Raw genomic sequence first — 19,192 nt, 5'->3', positions numbered from 1 at the left:
TTACAAATATAAGACAAAGTCTTTACCTTCTAACGATGGAAACAGGCAAACTGAAGACTGATGACAAAGAAGTCTTATTAGAAGGAGTATCAGACCTATTTTTTAAAAAAAGGGCAAAAAGAAAACCAAGTAGGTCAAAGTTCTGTGAGGTACAGCCCACTTCCATTCTTAGACAGTGCTTTTGAGATTATAACTACGTCTGACATTCAGTATAGCCAACTGTTTGCTATCACCTGAACTGAAAGTGAACTGTATTTTTGTAGTTTCATATAATAAGCACTCATATATCAAAGTAGATATTCTAGCAAGTGAACTCTGTGACCCCTGCTACTGATAATTCTTAAGGTCACATTAATCAGATTCTATCATCCTAAATATTTTCTACTCTTTTAAACAATAATTTTTTAAAGCACACAAAGCTGAAGGTATGTGTTAAAAACATATAAAAGACAAAAATCACTATAATAATTGCTATTTTTAATTTTATACTTAGTTATTCTGAAAAAAGCAACTCAGGGTGACATTTTGAATCCATGGGCTTTTAAGTATCACTTCCTCAAGGGAAGAGCAAACAAGTGTGTACTGCCTGGAAAGAACTCAGTGAGCTGCTGTAGAAGTACATCACACCTTATATAACTCAGGGCAAGAACACTCCAACAAAAATACTTATATCTCACCACGTATCCATTCTTGATACTTCATCGAACAAAAGAAGACAAAACAATGCCCCAACTTCAGCCACCACAGTACAATCTTCATGAAATATCAAGGAAACTGAGGGAAAGAGGAAATGCAGTTTCGTCAAATATTCAGCTTTAAAATGTCTTAATTAACTTGAAAGAAAAAGAAATATAGCAGTGACCCAGAAAAACTGACATCTCTAAAACACTGTCTCTCAAGCTGCCAAATGTGTGAGAATTACCAGGAAGTCAACAGATCCTCAGTCTATATAAGTAATGTGCATCTCTAACAAGTTCCCAGAAAATGATGACAACACTGGTCCAGAGCCACACATGTAGACTTGTTCACTAAGCACTGCCCAGCTGCAGGTGAAATCAGCAAAGAGATACAGATCAAGGGATGCTTTGTCAAGTTATATAATTCTAGCAGAAGTTTTATCACTAGAGATCCTTTATAACTTTAGATCTTAGGAACAAGCATGGTCCTATTAACTTAGACTTAATGATAAAATGTGCTTCTGTGATGGTATTCTGTCTTTTACTCATTAGGAGAAAATGTGGGTAAAGACATTCTGAGTTAGCAGGTAATAACACTAGCTCCACCATATACTAGTTCAGAGGGCTAGTCCAGTCCTAAAAAAGCTTCATCTACTTCTGTAACATTTCCAATGATACATTTTTCACTGTTTGAAAACTAAGAAATCCTAAACAAAGTAGAGTAGTAGTTGTATCATCACAGGAATAATAACAATACAGAATCTTCACATTTATAGAAACGCAAACTAGAAATCTGTATTTTAAATACATATTTTTCCTAATTGTACAAAAAGATAAATACGTAATTAGCATGATTAAAAATACAACCTAACAAGTAAAGAAATAAGAATTATATAAAAATGAACTAATATTAAAAAGACATTTCCCCTCAGTAGAGACAGATGGTTTAAAGTTTGTAAATAGTTAAAAAAAAAAAAAAAAAAAAAAAAATTCTCAAATACAACTGGTTATGGTATGAGGCTAAAACAGATTTCAATCCTTACTTTAAATTTTATTTCCATTAAAATAGTTAAGGTTATTATAGTCTTTACTATAATACAGGCTTGTTTCTTGATATATTTTAAAACAGCATACAAACCAGTGAGGTTACATAAGGATTCTTTATATATCCTTAGTTTTCATTTCTCCCCATCCATTCTTTTCCCCCACTCCCCTGTGCGATATCTGCTTAAGCCTTAGTTCCCACGCCATCCCAAGCCAGTTCACATGAGTAATAGTATGGCCCCTCATCTTATCTTTTACTCAGGTAGCAAAACTTCATGCATGCTTTAGTTTGGTTATCTTCTCCTCAACAGCCTAATTTTCCCATCTTCATTACTCTACAACCTATTTGAACAAATATTTTTATCTAGAAGAAAGTTTTTAAATGAGATACCCCCCACCATAGCAGACTGTGAAGAAATTTGCTCAAAGAACTTAACCATATTGCAGAGTAAAGGCAACAGTTCTAATGACAGTGCGTGCATAAGATGATAGAAAAAGGATTTCTGACAATATAAAACTGACAAATATCCATTAAATAGAAACAATAAAACAACAATAGATCATTCTTCTTTAGGGATATGAAAAAAAAAGAAAAAACACAGAGGAGGCTCCTTTCCACCTGGACCAGCAGAGGGCCTGGGGCACAAGCCAGTAAGGTCTTGCCTGTAGTTCTCAGAGCACACAGGGAGTGCTTTGCTCTCTGGAAAAGGGTCCTTTCTGACCCACAATGAGGGCCAGGAAGGCGGTGCTAGATCAGCTCCACAGGCTCTTTTATATCTGGACCAGCAGAGAGCCTGGGGCACAGGCCTGGTGAGGTCATGTTGGGGATTCTGAGAGTGATGAGAGAGCTTTGCTGTGCTCTCCGGAAAAGGATCATTTTTGGCCCAAAGTGAGGGCCAGGTATCTGCCATCAGGAATCAGGATCTTCCCGGAAAGGCTGTGCTTGTGGAACATCTGCACAGGCTCCTTTCCACCTGGACCAGCAGAGAGCCTGAAGCACAGGCCCAGCGAGGTCTTGCCTGGAGTTCTCAGAGCACACAGAGAGTGCTATGCTCACTGGAAAAGGGCCCTTTTTGGCCTAGAAAAAGAGCCAGGTCTCTGCCAGTAAGACTCAGGACCTGTGGGCAAAGGGCTGAGCTCCCAAAGCAGCCTCACAAGAGCTCCCAAACCTGAGCTCAAAAACACAGAAATGAGTCACTGCCATCAGAACTCACTGCTTGCCCACAAAGAGCCAACCATGAAGAAGCAATTTTCTTCCTGAGCCCAAGGGCCCTCAGATCCACAGGAGAAACAGGCACCAGTCAGTGACAACAAGATCACCTATAGTCACAGATAACAAAAAGCAAGAGGAAAGCGAAAGAACTTAAGCAATGGAAACCAAGACAACCTGGCAACATCAGAACCCAGCTCTCCCAACACAGCAAGTAATTGATTGCCAAACACACCAGAAAAACATGACTTAGACTTGAAACCATACTTGATGATGATGATGGGGATCTTTGAGAAGCACATGAATAACTCCCTTTAACAAGTACAGGAGAACCAGGAGAAATCACTCAAAGAATTACAGGAAAACATACATGATGGAATTGAAAACAAAAATAGAAACAATAAAGAAAACACAAAAAGAGACAACCATGGAGATAGAAAACCTAAAAAAGAAATCAGGAGTCACAGATGCAAGCATCAGCAACACACTACAAGAAAATCTCAGGGGGACAAACACAACATAGAAAACAGACAAAACAGTAAGAGAAGATGCAAAAACCAAAAAGCTCCTAACCCAAAATGTCCAGGAGATCCAGGATACAATGAGAAGACCAAAACTAAGGATAATAGGCATAGAAGAGAGTAAAGAATATTAACTAATAGGCACAGTAAATATCTTCAACAAGATCATAGTAAAAAACTTTCCTGCCCTTAAGAACAAGATGACCATGAGCATAAAAGAAGCCTACCGAACATCAGATTGGACAAGAAAAGAAATTCTTCCCAACACATAATAGTCAAAACATCAAATGTTCAAAACGAAGAAAGAATACTAAAAGCAGTAAGGGAAAAAGGACAAGTAACATATAAAGGCAGACAACTCAGAATTACACCGACTTCTCAACAGAGACTCTGAAAGCTAGAAGATCCTGGACAGACATCATACAGACTCTAAGAGAACACAAATGCCAGCCCAGGTTACTATATCCAGCAAAACTCCCAATTACAATAGATGGAGAAACCAAGATTTTCCAAGATAAAACTAAATTTACACAATATCTGACCACAAATCCAGCCCCACAAAGGATAATAGATGTAAAACCCAACACAAGGAGAGAAACTCCACCCTAGGAAAAGAAAGAAAATAACTAAGCAAGAAAACCAAAAGAAGAAAGATACACAAACATAATTCCACCTATAACAAAAATAACAGGAAACAACAATCACTTTTCCTTAGTATCTCTTAACATAAATGGGCTCAATTCCCCAATAAAGAGACATAGACTATCAGACTAGATACATAAACAGGATCCAGCATTTTGTTGCATACAGTAAACTCATCTCAGAGACAAAGACAGACATTATTACCTCAGAGTAAAAGGCTGGGGAAAAAAATCTTCCAAAAACAATTTACAGATTCAATGCAATCCTCATCAAAATTCCAACTCAATTCTTCACAGAGTTGGAAAGAGCAATTTGCAAATGCATCTGGAATAACAAAAATCCTAGAATAGTGAAATCTATTCTCAACAACAAGAAAATTTCGGTGGGAATCACCATCCCTGACCTCAAGCTATATTACAAAGCAATTGTGTTAAAAACCACATGGCAGTGGTACAGAGATAGGCAGGTGGATCAATGGAACAGAATAGAAGATTCAAAAATGAACTCTCACATATTTGGTCACTTGATTTTTGACAAAGGAGCTAAAAACATTCAATGAAAAAAGGACAGCCTCTTATAAATGGTGTTGATTCAACTGGCAGTCAGAATGCAGAAGAATGAAAATAGATCCTTTCTAATCTCCTTGTACAAAGCTCAAGTGCAACTGGATCAAAGAGCTCCACATAAAACTAAGTACACTGAAACTATTAGAAAAGAAAGTGGGGAAAAGCTTAGAACACATAGGCACAGGGGAAATTTTCCTGAACAGAACACCAATGGCTTATGCTCTAAGATCAAGAATCAATAAATGGGACTTCATGAGATTGCCAAGTTTCTGTAAGGCTAAGGACACTATCAAGAAAACAAAACAGCATTCAACAGACTGGGAAAGGATCTTTACCAAACCCATATCTGATAGAGGTCTAAAATCCAATATGTACAATGAACACAAGAAGTTAGACTCCAGAGAATCAAACAATCCTATTTAAAATTGGGGTACAGAGCTAAACAAAGAATTCTCAACTGAAGAATATCAAATGGCTGAGAAGCACCTAAGGAAATGCTCAATATCCCCAGTCATCAGGAAAATGCAAATCAAAACAACCCTGAGATTCCACCTCACACCAACCAGAATGGCTAAGATCAAAAATTCAGGTGACAGCAGATGCTGGTGACGATGTGGAGAAAGAGCAACAGTCCTCCAATGCTGGTGGGGTTGTAAGCTGGTACAACCACTCTGGAAATCAGTCTGGCGGGTCCTCAGAAAATTGGACATTGTTATTCCACTTCTGGGCATATACCCCAACGATGCTCCAACATATAATAAGGACACATGCTCCACCATGTTCAAAGCAGACTTATTTATAATAGCCAGAAGCTGGAAAGAGCCCAAATGTCCTTCAGTAGGTGAATGGATGCAGAAATTATGGTACGTTTACACAATGGAGTATTACTCAGCTATTAGAAACAATGACTTTACAAAATTCCTAGGTAAATAAATGCATCTAGAGAATATCATCCTGAGTGAAGTAACCCAGTCCCAAAAGAACAGACATAATATACAGTCACTTAAAATTGGATACTAGCCCCAGAAAGCTCTGAATACCCAAAAAACAACTTACAGACCATATGAAGTTTATTGTACTGAACAATGAAGTTAGATCTGTACCCTGAAGCTGGTCTCCTGAGTAAGAATTCCGGGAATCTTCATGCTCTCTGCCTATATTCCCCCTCCTTCACCCACCTGATCCCTGTTCCTGTTCCCATCCCCACACTATTTAACTTAGATTCTATCTCTGTCATACAGTAAAAGATTCTGTCATAGCAAGTTTATAATTCAAAATAGATCTTTGCAAATAGATCTTTGCAAGGTTATTTGATCATTAAAGCCTGTCAGTCAATTTGCCATGCTAGAACAGAATAATCTTTAAAATACATGTTCCCATCTAACAATCTCATAGAGCTCTTCTTTGCTCTTTACTTCAGCTTACCATATCTACATGAGCTGCCCTCCTTACATCCTTCCATTTCCTCTTCATTTATGCTCCTTCAGATTCCACTGTTCCTAGAGAGCTAACATGTGCAGCATATCTTCTACCACTATCAGTAAGTCAATCGTGTCTATCTGAACTCCCAAGCAATACTCAAATCCCAGCTTAGATACCATGCTTCCTACAAGTATCATCTAATATGTCCTTAACATTAATTAATGGATTCACCACTTCCTCTGGTACAAGGAATCCCACTTCAGGTGTCATTATGCTGTATTTTTAATTATTTATCAAAGACTTTGACTCTCTTGACAGTCCCTCTGCCATGCTCATAACCCTAATAAAAGGACCTACCACTGCACCTAGAACAAACATAATATGTGCTTTATAAATACTTACAGAGAAATAGATTTTCCTGGCAGATTAATCGGTTAAAAAATAAAAATTTCCCTGTATATGCATGACAGACAACAATTTCTAAAAAATACTATGGCTTGTGTTTCCAAGAAAAGTGCTTTTGAAAGCTAGGGCTCTGGCTTGCTGGAGCAGCACTCGTCTGGCACATACATAACCTCAGCATAATTCCAAACACCATCCCACACATGCAAGAGTGCTTTAGTATCTGCTAGATACTCAAAATGCAGTATTTGAATGATTTAAAAGAAAATGAGTAAATGGGAGACTAAATGAAATTAAGAACAAAATAATTACTAACATGAATAAAAAAAACTGAAAGCTAGATACAGTGGAACACATGAACACACGTGTGTTCTGCTAGCATTCAGAAGGTAGAGACAAACTGATCACTTCAAGTTCAAGACCACCTTATAGTAAGTTCTAGCCAAAAATGGCTCCATGGAGCTACCCTGTCTAAAAAACAATTTAAAGAAAGTAGCAAATGAAAAATGAGTAAGTGTTTGAAAAGGGAAAAGATGAAATCAGAAGTCTATACTTGCTATTAATTCAGGTGGTCACTACATGAAGATCTATAAAAAAAAAAATCTCACACTCCATTTATATAATTTTATGACCTTAAAAATCAAGTTGTTGTTTTTTTTTTTTTTTTTTTAACCTGGTTTGGCCTTTCACAAATGATTCTTAAACTGTGTTCTATTCCTTTTGTAAACAGATTGTCACTGAAGGGAAAATTCTAAAATGACCTTATTTTATAATACTATTTATTCTAATATAAATCTCAGTTATCTTACCAATGCCAAACAGGTTACAAAATAAAGAGATATTTGACCAAAACGCCTCTTCAGAATAATGAAAAGCAGTGAGGTGAAGCTGCAGGAAATGCAGTGCTTTTAGGACACTGTGCTGGTCAGCCTTGGAGGGGAACCTGACTAGAGCTGGATGTCAGACAGCAACAGACAGAACCTAAGGACTCGGGCCCTCCGTCTGTCTGCCTTCAGATCCTTTGGCATGACACATAATTCTATGTTCCGCTCCTCTAGAGAAGCCTGCCTCATACAGAAATACCCAAGTCTATATTAAAAGCAAACTATAAGAAGAAATAAAATAAACCCATATTTTTCTACAAAAATATCATTAACATCCAATCAAAGCTGAATTTATTTTTTAAAAACCACATTTTTAAAATGTTTCTTAAAATTACATACATAAAAAGATGCTCAGAGTAAGTCACTCAGCATGTTAGAGTTAGGTCTCCAGTCTCAATCCCAGTCTGATCACATACACAAAAGCCAAACAGAGGTACAAGTGAAAACAGAGGTAGGAACATATACAGATACTAAGGGAAAGGAAGAAAAGGCGGCTGGCTTTGCTCTTCACCGACAATGTTTGCCGTGTAAGTAGTAAAGTCCATATTAACAAGCAGGTGCAGAGACCAATCCAAGCTCACTCCGCACTTCTCAGCTGCCGCAGTAGAATGGGTATTTCCACACACACTTTAAATGCTCTTCAAGATTACTTTTTCAGTTTAACAAACAGTAAGGAGCTGTTCTCTTACTACAATGGGAAGTAACTTTGACATCCAGTCAGAGGATGAGCACATAAAGCTACAGGTGGAGCCCTTCAGGAACTATTTACTCACCTCTGAGTAACAGGGTCAAGAGAGAGGCCTGCTGTGACAAGGAAGCACGGATGACCGGGTCAACATACAAAACCTTCCTCAGGAGTGTGAGGCATGGCTGAATCAAGCATTCTATAACCTGCCAGCAGAAAATTAGTTAAAATATACCACATTATCTTACTCTAAGTTTAACTGTTTTCTCATTAAATTATATGAAGCTAAAATGAAAAGATGTTAAATATTACATTTTTAAAACTATATTGAGTTGAGGTAGTAAATATTAAAAAAATAAAAAAGGTTTATCTCTTTTCCGACCCTGAGGTCTCATTCCTCAGGCCCGACCCTGATACAGAGCCATTGGCACCTCTGGAGTCTGGTCCAAGCCACCACGGCCCAACTTGTCCGAGTAACTCCTTTCCCTGGTGATTTTCCACCACCTGTTTTCTGCCTCTGTCCCAAGGTGTTTCTCTACCCCAAAATCCCACATAAATACAACTCTACAGCTGGACAGCTTTTCATTCAGGTTTATATATTCAACTCTCAATCCACAAAACCTCAACACAACAAGACTGCATCAAATAGACAAATATACAAACTGCCTTTCTATGTGAGATATTAGACCTATAAAATCCTTGATGTTTATAGCTTTTTAATGCCAATCAATCTCACCTGGGTCTAGCTGGTCCTTGGAAAACTCCATGTTGCCACGACCTCCACCCTCCTTCCTCTGACCTCCTCAGACCTCTCAGCCCTCTCCACCTCCCTTGAGCAAGCAGTCACTGGCTTTCCTTTATTTTACTAAATAAAATGGGAAGGTTCAGTTGGAGTCACATAACTAGGCAGCCCTTCTTGGGGAAGTGGAATTAACATTAAAATACAAACAGCTTCAGGAAAGCCTACATTGAGTTACTTTAAACATTGGGCTGGAGAAATGGCTCCGTTGTTCTTCTTGCAGAGAACCCAAGTTCAATTCCAAGCAGCACAGGGTGGCTCTCCATTGTGTATAACTCCACTTCTAGGGAATCTAATGCCCTCTTCTGCCCTTCATAGGCACCAGGCAGGGACATGACGCAAAGGGATACATTCAGGAAACCCTTACATCCATAAATTAATGATTATTTTAATTTTTAAAAATTACTTAAAAACAAAAGCAACATTGAATACACATCTCTTTATAAAAAACGAAGCTTAGTTCTCCTTTACAACCCCTATTTAGAAGTTTTTTTAAAAAGAGAGAGAGAGATGAGTGAATATCCCTTTTGAGACTAAAAATCCAAGTATTGTCTCTAAATTCAGTTCCAAATAAATTAAATCAACCTATTGGGCTGGAGACATGGCACAGTGGGGAAATTACTTGCTTTGCAAGCAGAAGGACCTGGATATGATCCCTAGCATCCACGGACAATCTCAGTGTAGTAAACCAGAACTTGGTGGGTGAAGACAGATGAATTGTAGGGTCTCCTAACCAGCTAGCCCAACAAAAACCCTGAGTTAATTACAAGTTGAGTGAAAAACCCTATCTCAAAAATAATATGGAGAGGGAAAGAAGATATCCAACTTCACTTTCTAGCCTCCACACATCCATGCACAACTAAGTACACCTGTGTGCATATATGCATACATAATATAACACACACATACACAAACACACACATGCACATGCATACCCACAGAGGCATAGAGAAATAACCTCTTTACAAAATAAGTAAACCTATAATTAATGTCCAAACTTTATTTTCTTACCTTGCCATCTTGACCCACGAATTCATTTAAATATCCAATAATCTTCTCAATTAAGCATAACTTTTTCACCACTGTATGCATTTTAATATCTACAGGCAAAACAGTATTAAAAGTTAAATAAGGTCTTTTGTTGCTTTAAACACATTTTGAAATATATAAGACAGTTATGCATACAAATTTCTAGCTGCTAAAAATAGGATATACCTAAGGCTGAAATTAGAAGACAAAGTATTTTTATGAATCTGTACACTGTGAAAACACGTAAGCTACAAACATATCTGGAATCTATTCCCTTGATGAAGGAGGCAGAGAGAGAGAGGGAAGTCATGGGAAAGAGGAGAGAAAGAGGAATGGGGTTGTGGGAGCAGGATCATGTGTGCAGAGAGAACCAGAAGGCCAGGAAAATGAATGGAAATCTTCAGCTGCTAGGGGTGGGGGCCTAGAAAAATCTTTAGGATGTCCCAAAGACCTGAAATGAGGGAGGCTCCCAGGAGTCAATGTGGGTGAAATTAGTCAAGTGAGGGGATAAGGACACTGACCCACCCACAAAACTTTAGACCCAAAGTTTATCCCATCTAAAAGAAATCAGAGACAAAGAAGGAGCAGAGACTGAAGGAATGGCCAACCATTAACTGGCCCAATTTGAGACCCATTTCATAGGCAAGCACTAATCCCTAACATTATTAATGATACTATCATGATTGCAGACAGGAGATGCAAATACCCACAACCAAACATTAGATGGAGGTTGGGAACCTCCTGTTGGAGGAAGTATTGAAGGACCTGAAGGGGATGGTCTATAGAAAGACCAACAGAGTCAAGTAATCTATACCTCTGAGAGGTCTCAAAGACTGAGCCAACAACCAAAGAGCACACACAGGCTGGACTGGGTCCCTTGCATAAGTAGCAGAAGTGCGGCTCAATTTCCATGTATTTTCTGCAGTCTATATTACTTTTATTAAAAACACAGACAGAACACTGAACAGGGTGACATGAAACAGTTTAGTGTTACTATTGCTGTGATAAAACATCAAGAACAAAAGCATGCTGGGAAGGAAAAGCTTTATTTGGCTTATACTTCTACACTGTAGTTCACCACTGAAGGAAGCCAGGACAGGAACTCAAACAGGATAGGAAACTTGAGGCAAGAGCTGATGCAAAAGCTACTGAGGGGTATACTGCTTTCTCAATTGCTCTTTATAGCTTGCTCAGTCTGCTCTCTCATAGAATCCAGGGCCATCAGTCAAGAGATGGCACTCCCTACAGTGGGCTAAGCCCTCACATATTAATCATTAATCAAAGGCTAAAGCTGGCCTATGAACAGCCATCTGATAACAGCCATCTGATAACACAGCAATCTCAAACTCTAGATCAGCAACAATCACTGTCAAAACAAAACCTTTATTACCTTGCATTATCACGGCTAGTTGCTCTGCAGCTGACTTTCTTAAAACAAGATCAACATCATCTGAGGTGAAGATTTCATACACCTTTTTAACAGTCTCCAACTGAAAATCAAAAAATATACATTTTTACCTGTTTCTAAGTCCAATAAAATTTTACAGTTCATTCCATAAAAACAAAAGCTAGCAGTCAACTTAAACATTTACATGTAAATTTGCAACAATGATGTGTTACTTAATAGGACAATTTAAAAAGAAACAATTATGATGTTCAAATTGGTTTCTCTTTTTAATGAACATTATTGCTAAATGTCATAGGACATTTTTACAAACCACCAGCTGCAAACTCCATAGTTCACTTTAACCATCTCTGCCACTAGACACAAGTCCAGTAGCTTTAACAGCCAGAGACTGGCTTACTTCAAAGCCAGAGTCTGAGATAGCAAAGGCAGCAATATAAACAGAATAAAACCAAAATTATTTTTTTTCTTGCACCCTCTGCTAAATTCTATTCAGTGACAGTTAATCTCAGCTGTCACCTTGACACACCTAAGAAGAGGAAACTTCATTTGAGGAACTGCCTCCATCAGAATAGTCTAGGCACATCTGCAATGTATTTTCTTAAATGTTAATTGATGCTTGAGGGCCCAGGCCACTGTAAGTGGTATATCCCAAGGAAGGTGAGCCAGAACTGTATTTTTTAAAAAGTATCTGAATTTGACTCTAGGAGCCAACTAGAAACCATTCTCTATCCATGATTTCTGCTTTAGGTTCCTGACTCGGCTTCCCCTGATGATGTACTACTAATTTATAAAATGAAATAAGCCCTTTCCTCTCTAACACAAACACACAGATAAATCTTATTTATTTTAAGAAATTAACATAAAAAATAAAAAACAGGGCTGGAGAAATAATTCAGAGATTAAGAGCATATGCTTCTCTTCCAAAGGACCTGAGTCCCAACTTCAGCATCCATATCAAGTAGCTTACAAACATCTGTAAATCCAGCTCCAAGAAATCTAATGCCCTCTTCTGCCTTCAACTGGGCATTATAGTCATAAGTATATATACATTTTTATGTATTTTATTAGTAAAATAAATTATAATTCATCACAAAACTGCTCACTGTATTCAATTGTAGTGCATTTCAGACATTCCATGAATAACTTGTATGTCCAGCACATACACTCAGTTAAAGGAGGTATAATCCCTGGATGGCACCCAAGTGATACCTGCCCAGTAAACAAACACATCCAGAAGCCAGATCAATACAGACTGCATGGAAATGGGCCCCAGATTAGCCATCTCCCTTCAAAACATCGCATGAAATACATGCTATATAAATGTGTCAAATTACCACATAGTAATAAACTTAAAGTTAAAATTACCTTAATAACTAGCTCTCTTCTGTCATCCAATTTAAGGTCAATAGGTTTTTTCACAATAAACAGATTAGTAACTCTGGAGAGAACTCTAGCATCTATGAATGGGCGCTTTTTATCAGCTCCTTCTTCACTGGTAAGATGAAATGCTAAAAGTTTTAATGCTAGCGAACGAACCCTAAAAACAGAAGGTATTTAAGTCAATATCTTATACTATGTAAATATCTATAAGCAGGCTTAGAATTATACATAATTATCATAATAAAGTATAATTACCCATATGTATGTGTGTGTATACTGCCATTACTAATATTTTCCTATTTCTACAAAGAAAATCTTTCATATTGACTTATCTTCATATACAGTCAATATTGTTTTATGAAATAACATCAGAAACTCAGAGTAATTAATAAAATCACTTGCTTGGGTAGACTCACAGAGACTAAAAAAACAATCAACTTCAGGAGGTTAATCTCCATGTTAGATCTGTGGCCCTGACTGCCCTAGGATGTAACAAAAGGATCTCTTAAACATAGGAGTTTGAGATTAGTCCCAGCATCATAGTGATAAAGCCAGCCTTAAAATAAAGATGCAAATGTGGTGGTTGGAAGAATGGTTCCTATAGGCCCATATATTTGAATGCATGGATTGTTTACGTTTTGTGGAAATGTCTGGGGATGTTTGAAGTTAAACTAGATGCATTTTTATATGGTTACAAAGCATTATAGGGATCAGTGAGGAGAATCTTGTGGTTTAAGTGAGAATGGCCTCCAAAGACTGATGAATACTTGGTCTATAGCAGGTAGAACTATTTGGGAAAGATTAGGACATGTGGTCTTGTTAGAGTCCTGTCACAGGGAGTGACATAGTCCCCTCACCCCACCCTGACTTGTATTTATGGATCACATGTAAGCTCTTATCTGCTTCTTTAGGACCACAACTGCCTGTCTACTGCCAAACTTGACATCAAAATCACCATGGTCTCTAACATCTGGAATCATGAGTCCAAAAAAATAACAAGATCAACCAACCAGGCACTAATTCACCAACCAAAGAGTATGTATGGAGAAATCCATGGCTCCAACCGCATATGTAGCAGAGGATGGCCTTGTTGGACATCAATGGAAGGAGAGGCCCTTGGTCCAAGGAAGGTTTGATGTTCCAGTGTAAGGAAATGCCCGGGCAGGGAAGTGGGAATAAGTGGGTGGGTGGGAGAGCACCCTCACAGAAGCAAAGGTGTTTTTTTGCTTCTGAAAGATAGAGGGTTTCAGAAGGGAAACCAGAAAAGGGGATAACATTTGAAATGTAAATAAATAAAATATCCAATTAAAAAAATGCTTTCATATGTAGTGTCAGTCGTGGCTGATAGAAAAGTAACTAAGACAGAAGAGATTTTTTTTTAAATAGGAAATAAAGTAAGGCTACACATTTATCTAATGCTGTTGATTGTTCCTCTCTTCTAAGGCAATGGGCAATGATAATCTATGCAGATGATGAGATTTAGGGAGCAATTCAAAGTCCACCATAAAACCAGAGATGAGAAAAATAAACCATGTTTTTGTGTATCCTCCTTTCTAGTATATAAACTTGCCATGTTTTTAGGTTTAGTATTGGCCTACAGAATCCAATTATCCTAATATTTATCTACTTTCTTAGCTATACTTATATACTCTGTAATTATATAAAGTAAGTCAGTAGACAAGGTTCCCAACTTCACTAAGTTTATAGATGGTATAATATAAAATTAGTCCAATTAAGAAAATGACTAAGTTAAACTATGCTAAGTTCTTTACACTTACTCAAAGAGAGTTCAGACCTTGTTCATGGATCCTGTTGAGTCTTTGCTTACTAGAGATTTTTGGGCCCTATGATGTTTCCTTATCTTCACCGTCAATTTGCCTAGATTTAGAATCACCACAGAAACATCTCTGGCATGTTTATGAAGGTATGTTCAAAAAAGGTTTTACTAACGTTGGAAAGCCCCCAACATAACTGTGTATGGTACCATCCCATGAGCTATGGATCTGGATGGAATAAAAAGAAATTGAGCTAAGCACCAGCACTCCTCTATGCTTGCTGACTACTTATGGTCGACTGCTGAAAGCCCCTTATGTCATACATACCTCCCCCACTATAAAACACTGAGACGGTAACATATAGCTATGAGGCAAAACAATTGCTTTCGTTAGTTATTCTGTCAGAGCATGAACAAATATAACTAATACAATCTACCTAAAAGAATAACAACTACACAACATAACAAAAGTATGTTGCCTCTTCAAATGCAGGTGCTGGTAAAGAGAAAAGGAGTACAGTTCTAAAACAATAAATACTAGTGCTTCCCAGGGACCATGGCAGGCTTGTAGAATTCTCCTGAGGAGAATTCCGTTCATTCACTCAGTGCTTCATCTCCACATACTTCTTTACCATCTGGGGAAAACAAAATTATCTATTCTCAAGAAAACATCTCTGACTAGACAAACAGGTTAAGAACACTTGGGACATATTAAGAGTTCCATAAGACATGCTTTGATTCCAGCACTCAAGCCAGGATGCTCACAACTGTTCTTAACTCCAGCTCTAAAGGGACCCAATACCTCTCTCTGGACGCCATGGGCACCAACAAGCTGATACATACACGTATATACCCATCATTAAAAAAATAAATAAAATATTTTTTGAAATATTGCTCAGGCTAGAAATGGCGCAGCAGGTAAGAGCAACTGCTGTTCTTACAGAGAACTGGTATTCACTTGCTAGAATCCACATGGTGACTCACAACCACCCTAACTTCAGTACCAAGGGATCTGACAGACAAACACCAGGCACAGATGTGGTACATAAAAAATATGTGCAGGCAAAACACCCATACATATGAAATAAAAATATATAAAAATTCTAAAATAAATTAGTTAAATCAAAAGGACTGTTCTTCTTGTATTTTTGAATATTCTTCATCACTACTTGACTTTAAACTTCTTCCTCTTCTCAATGCTGTTAACTACATAAAGGAACAGAGAAGACTAATATTCGGCTGAATAACATGTTAAAAAGAAAAAAAGGAAAGATGCTACCTAGACCAATGATGGTCAAAGAGAGGGCTCCCTTTACCTTTCATAAGTAACGGCACGAACCAAATGAGATTAAAGCACCTCAGGAAAGCAGCCAAGGACTTTGCACTGCTCACTTTCACACATGGACTGGTTCTCCAGGCTAAGGACAGGGAGCCACCGTCCTTCCATTCTTTAGTTCTGTTTCAGATTCGTATAATTACTACATTCTCCTAGGGTGTCTCCATTAATCTTTGCTATTCAAAAGGTTACATTGTACTCACGAAGGTTTTTTCACTAGCAAAAGTCGAAGTACAGACTTCAGTCGGGTAGTGCAGGGGAGAATGCCTTCTCCTGTTTCAGAACTCACTTTGCTTAGAAGGAGAATGCAGTTGCCTAAAGGATCTTCTGTATCAGCATAGCCCTAAGAGTTGTTTTTAAGAGAAATTATCATTCAGTTTTATTCATATTAAGTTTTCAAGTTAAAAATAATAGTAATTATACAGGCATGTCATACAATGCATTAATTCCTTTCAAGTCAAATGAAAAACAAAGCCTCCTTTGAAAATAGCCTACATGAGATTAGAGCTGAAATAAAACTAAATTAAAAGTAAAGTAAAATAAAATTTTACAGTACATTTTAAGAAAAATATGCTGATATGTTTGTTTTCCAACATCTGAACAGTAGCACCTTCATACCTAAGATACTTAACAGATCTTTAGCCCTCTCCAAACAGAAAAAAGCAGGGGTGTTAAGGGAACTCCATGTGGAAAACTGCACCAGTGAGCATCAAGTACTAAAACTTACCTGTCCATTGGAAACACATAACCATTGTGCATAGGAAGTGAGAGTCTGTCTCCAGTGAATTACAGCTATATTCCTCTAAGTAATTTTTTACATCAAGTAACACAATGCAATGTAGATAATATAAAAGTGAGAAGAGAGAATGTTTCTGAAGCTCATTCTTAGATGTCCTAAAAGCTTTAACTATAAACTTGACACAACCTAGAGTCATCAGAGAAAAAAGCCTGAATCAAAGGACCACATAGACCACATTGCCTGTGGGTATGTCCATGGGATTGTCTTGAATATTAAGACAATTGATTCAGGAGCACCTGGTCCTAGACAGCTGAGCATGAGACTGAGCCACACAGCAGCAGTTCTACATGGTTTCTGCTTGAGTTCCTGCCCTGACTTCCTTGATGTTGGGCTGGGACATGGAAATGTAAGCCAAAAACCTTTCTCTCCCTTAAGTTGTGTTTGGTCATGATGCTTGTTATAGCAACAAAATAGAACTGGAAAGAAAAATGTGGAAAGGAAAGATAAATAAAAGTCTCTTTTCTTCATGGCACTAGACAAGAGCTTTCCCTATGTTCTGATCCTTTCTTTAAAGTGGCTCAGCTGCAGATTTTTTCCGTTTTGGGCAAATCACCTAAACTCTTAAGAACCACAATGAAATTTTTCAGAGCAGACAGTCTTATCACACAGCAGGACACTTAAATAGGATAGTATTTAATAAATACAAAAAAATTACATTTTTTATTGTGAACTTTTGTCCATGGAAACAATATATTTTATACTAATTTGGCAGTTGTTCAGTTTCTAAAGATAAAGGTAATTATGTACTTAGAACCAAACAAACCAAAATAAGCCTGGGACTAGAGATATGGTTCAGCTGTAATGAATACTTCTTACAGAAGTTCAGTTCCCAGCACCCAGAGCAGGCAGCTCATCAGTATCACTCTCATTCCAGGAGATCCAGCACCTCTTTCTAGTCTCCATGCGGACCCACACTATACATGGCATACACTCATACAAACACACATATACACATAAATAATTAAGTTTGTGGGTCCTAGCTCTCTACTCTTCCATCCAAGGGAGATAGGAACCTAAACTTTCCTCATTCTTTCAATGTCAAAAAGGACTGCTTAAGAAAGCCTTGTGCCTATAAGCTCATTAATCAAAGTACTACTCTACTTAAATACATGAACAAATGGAATTCATGAGGCAAGTTAATTATGCAATTTCTGTTTAACAGACTTTGCCTCAAGCCTTTATAAAAGACTGAGCTCTATACTACACAGTCAATACATTCTGACCTCCCACCCAGGTATGTAAAATTCGCAATTCAAATTCGCAATCCCTGTTTAGCCTTCTGCCAGGAACAAGACACCCACGCACTTCCTGCTCACTTATTCCCAGTGCCTTCACAGCTCTACTTCGTTTTTTCTCACAATGACAGTTCTGCTGTTGGCATTCTTTTAAGTCACTGACAACCAGCCACAGATAAGTGGTATCATAAAGTGAACTGCACAGAATACCTGCAGCACTGGAATGACAGGACAGAGAGATTCGATAAACTTGTCCCAGGTCGGAGCTGTCATCATCAATCGTCCCTGAAGCAGATGCAGCAGAATGGCCTTGGCAGCAGCGTTCACCTGCTCAACGAGAGACAACCATGCTATGAGATGTCCCACTAGGTCCTCTACAGACCTGTAGTTATAAATCTGAAACGATGCAGAATCAACTTCTCTTTCTTAAAGTGTTCCTCTCTCCAGATATCAGCTATATTCCAGTATTAGTGAGTTTGCTCCCTTACTAGTTTCTACTACTTTACCCTTATCAATAAATCTGAAATAACTATTCTGTAGTTCCCTATATCTAAAGGATAATCATAAATAAAATGTTGATCTGATCCTATGAGATCATGTGCATCTGCATTTTGATTCGCCTGTTTTCTTTAATATCTTTTCATATAAATAATATCAGAACTGAATTAATACACTAAATACACATCTCCTTGTAGCTTCTCATCAAGTTGTTCAATTTTATTAGAGCATTTCTTTGACTTAGTAGAATAATCTTTTGCCCATATTTTTTTAGCATATAATACCTCATTTTTGGATTCTTGAATACCAAATGCAGAGATTTCATAAAGGACTTTTGGATGAAGCAGAAAATGAATTCCACTACAAAGTGAAGACACAGGTTTAGTGACATTATGGACACCTAAACATTCCTGTAAAATAACACAAATATTTTGAAATTAGTGAGTGGTATTTCTAAGAATCCTCTTTCTTATGCTTATAATTTGTTTCCACTGTTAGTTTTGACATCATTAAAAGTATTTTTTTAGCTAGTAAGATATTTCAACCTAGCTGTTCAAGTCTATATGGGATACACCTAACTGTTCAATAAGCAAAGTCTTCAGAAATTAAAAAAAAAAAAAAAACACAACAAAACGCTGAATCTTTAACCTAAGGTGTTTGATTTGATTGATTTGTGACTTGATTTACTGAGGCTTAAGGAAAAAAAAAATTCAATTAAAAAAAAAAGAGGAAAGAAGAGAAGGAGGAAGGGAGGGAAGGAGGAAGAAGGAAGGAAGAAAGGAAGGAGAGAGAGTATGTGTGTGTTGAGAATGTGTGATGAAGCATACAAAACAAAGAAAGAGTAAATCCTTCCTGAATTACACCAGAAAATGTTTTCCTAG

The 19,192-nt window shown here is 37.5% G+C and overlaps 1 protein-coding gene across 1 annotated transcript in view; it reads right to left on the bottom strand.

Annotated features, from left to right (window-relative positions):
• The window catches only part of RTTN (rotatin), a gene marked incomplete at its 5' end in the record, with an annotated part of 151,621 nt that overhangs the window by 100,738 nt on the left and 31,691 nt on the right, over positions 1–19,192 (bottom strand). Inside the window, 9 exons of the mRNA XM_080919983.1 lie at positions 27–95; positions 678–774; positions 8,142–8,259; positions 9,864–9,952; positions 11,272–11,371; positions 12,655–12,826; positions 15,983–16,122; positions 18,024–18,140; positions 18,596–18,721. Of these exons, the coding sequence (XP_080776109.1) occupies positions 27–95; positions 678–774; positions 8,142–8,259; positions 9,864–9,952; positions 11,272–11,371; positions 12,655–12,826; positions 15,983–16,122; positions 18,024–18,140; positions 18,596–18,721 (1,028 nt within the window). The remainder of the gene's footprint in view (positions 1–26; positions 96–677; positions 775–8,141; positions 8,260–9,863; positions 9,953–11,271; positions 11,372–12,654; positions 12,827–15,982; positions 16,123–18,023; positions 18,141–18,595; positions 18,722–19,192) is intronic.

The sequence above is a fragment of the Micromys minutus genome (assembly GCF_963924665.1).
Source record: "Micromys minutus genome assembly, chromosome: 8".
Classification (NCBI taxonomy): Eukaryota; Metazoa; Chordata; class Mammalia; order Rodentia; family Muridae; genus Micromys; species Micromys minutus.
The sequence above is the reverse complement of the archived record's forward strand: the minus strand, read 5'-3'. Positions and strand labels throughout refer to the sequence as shown.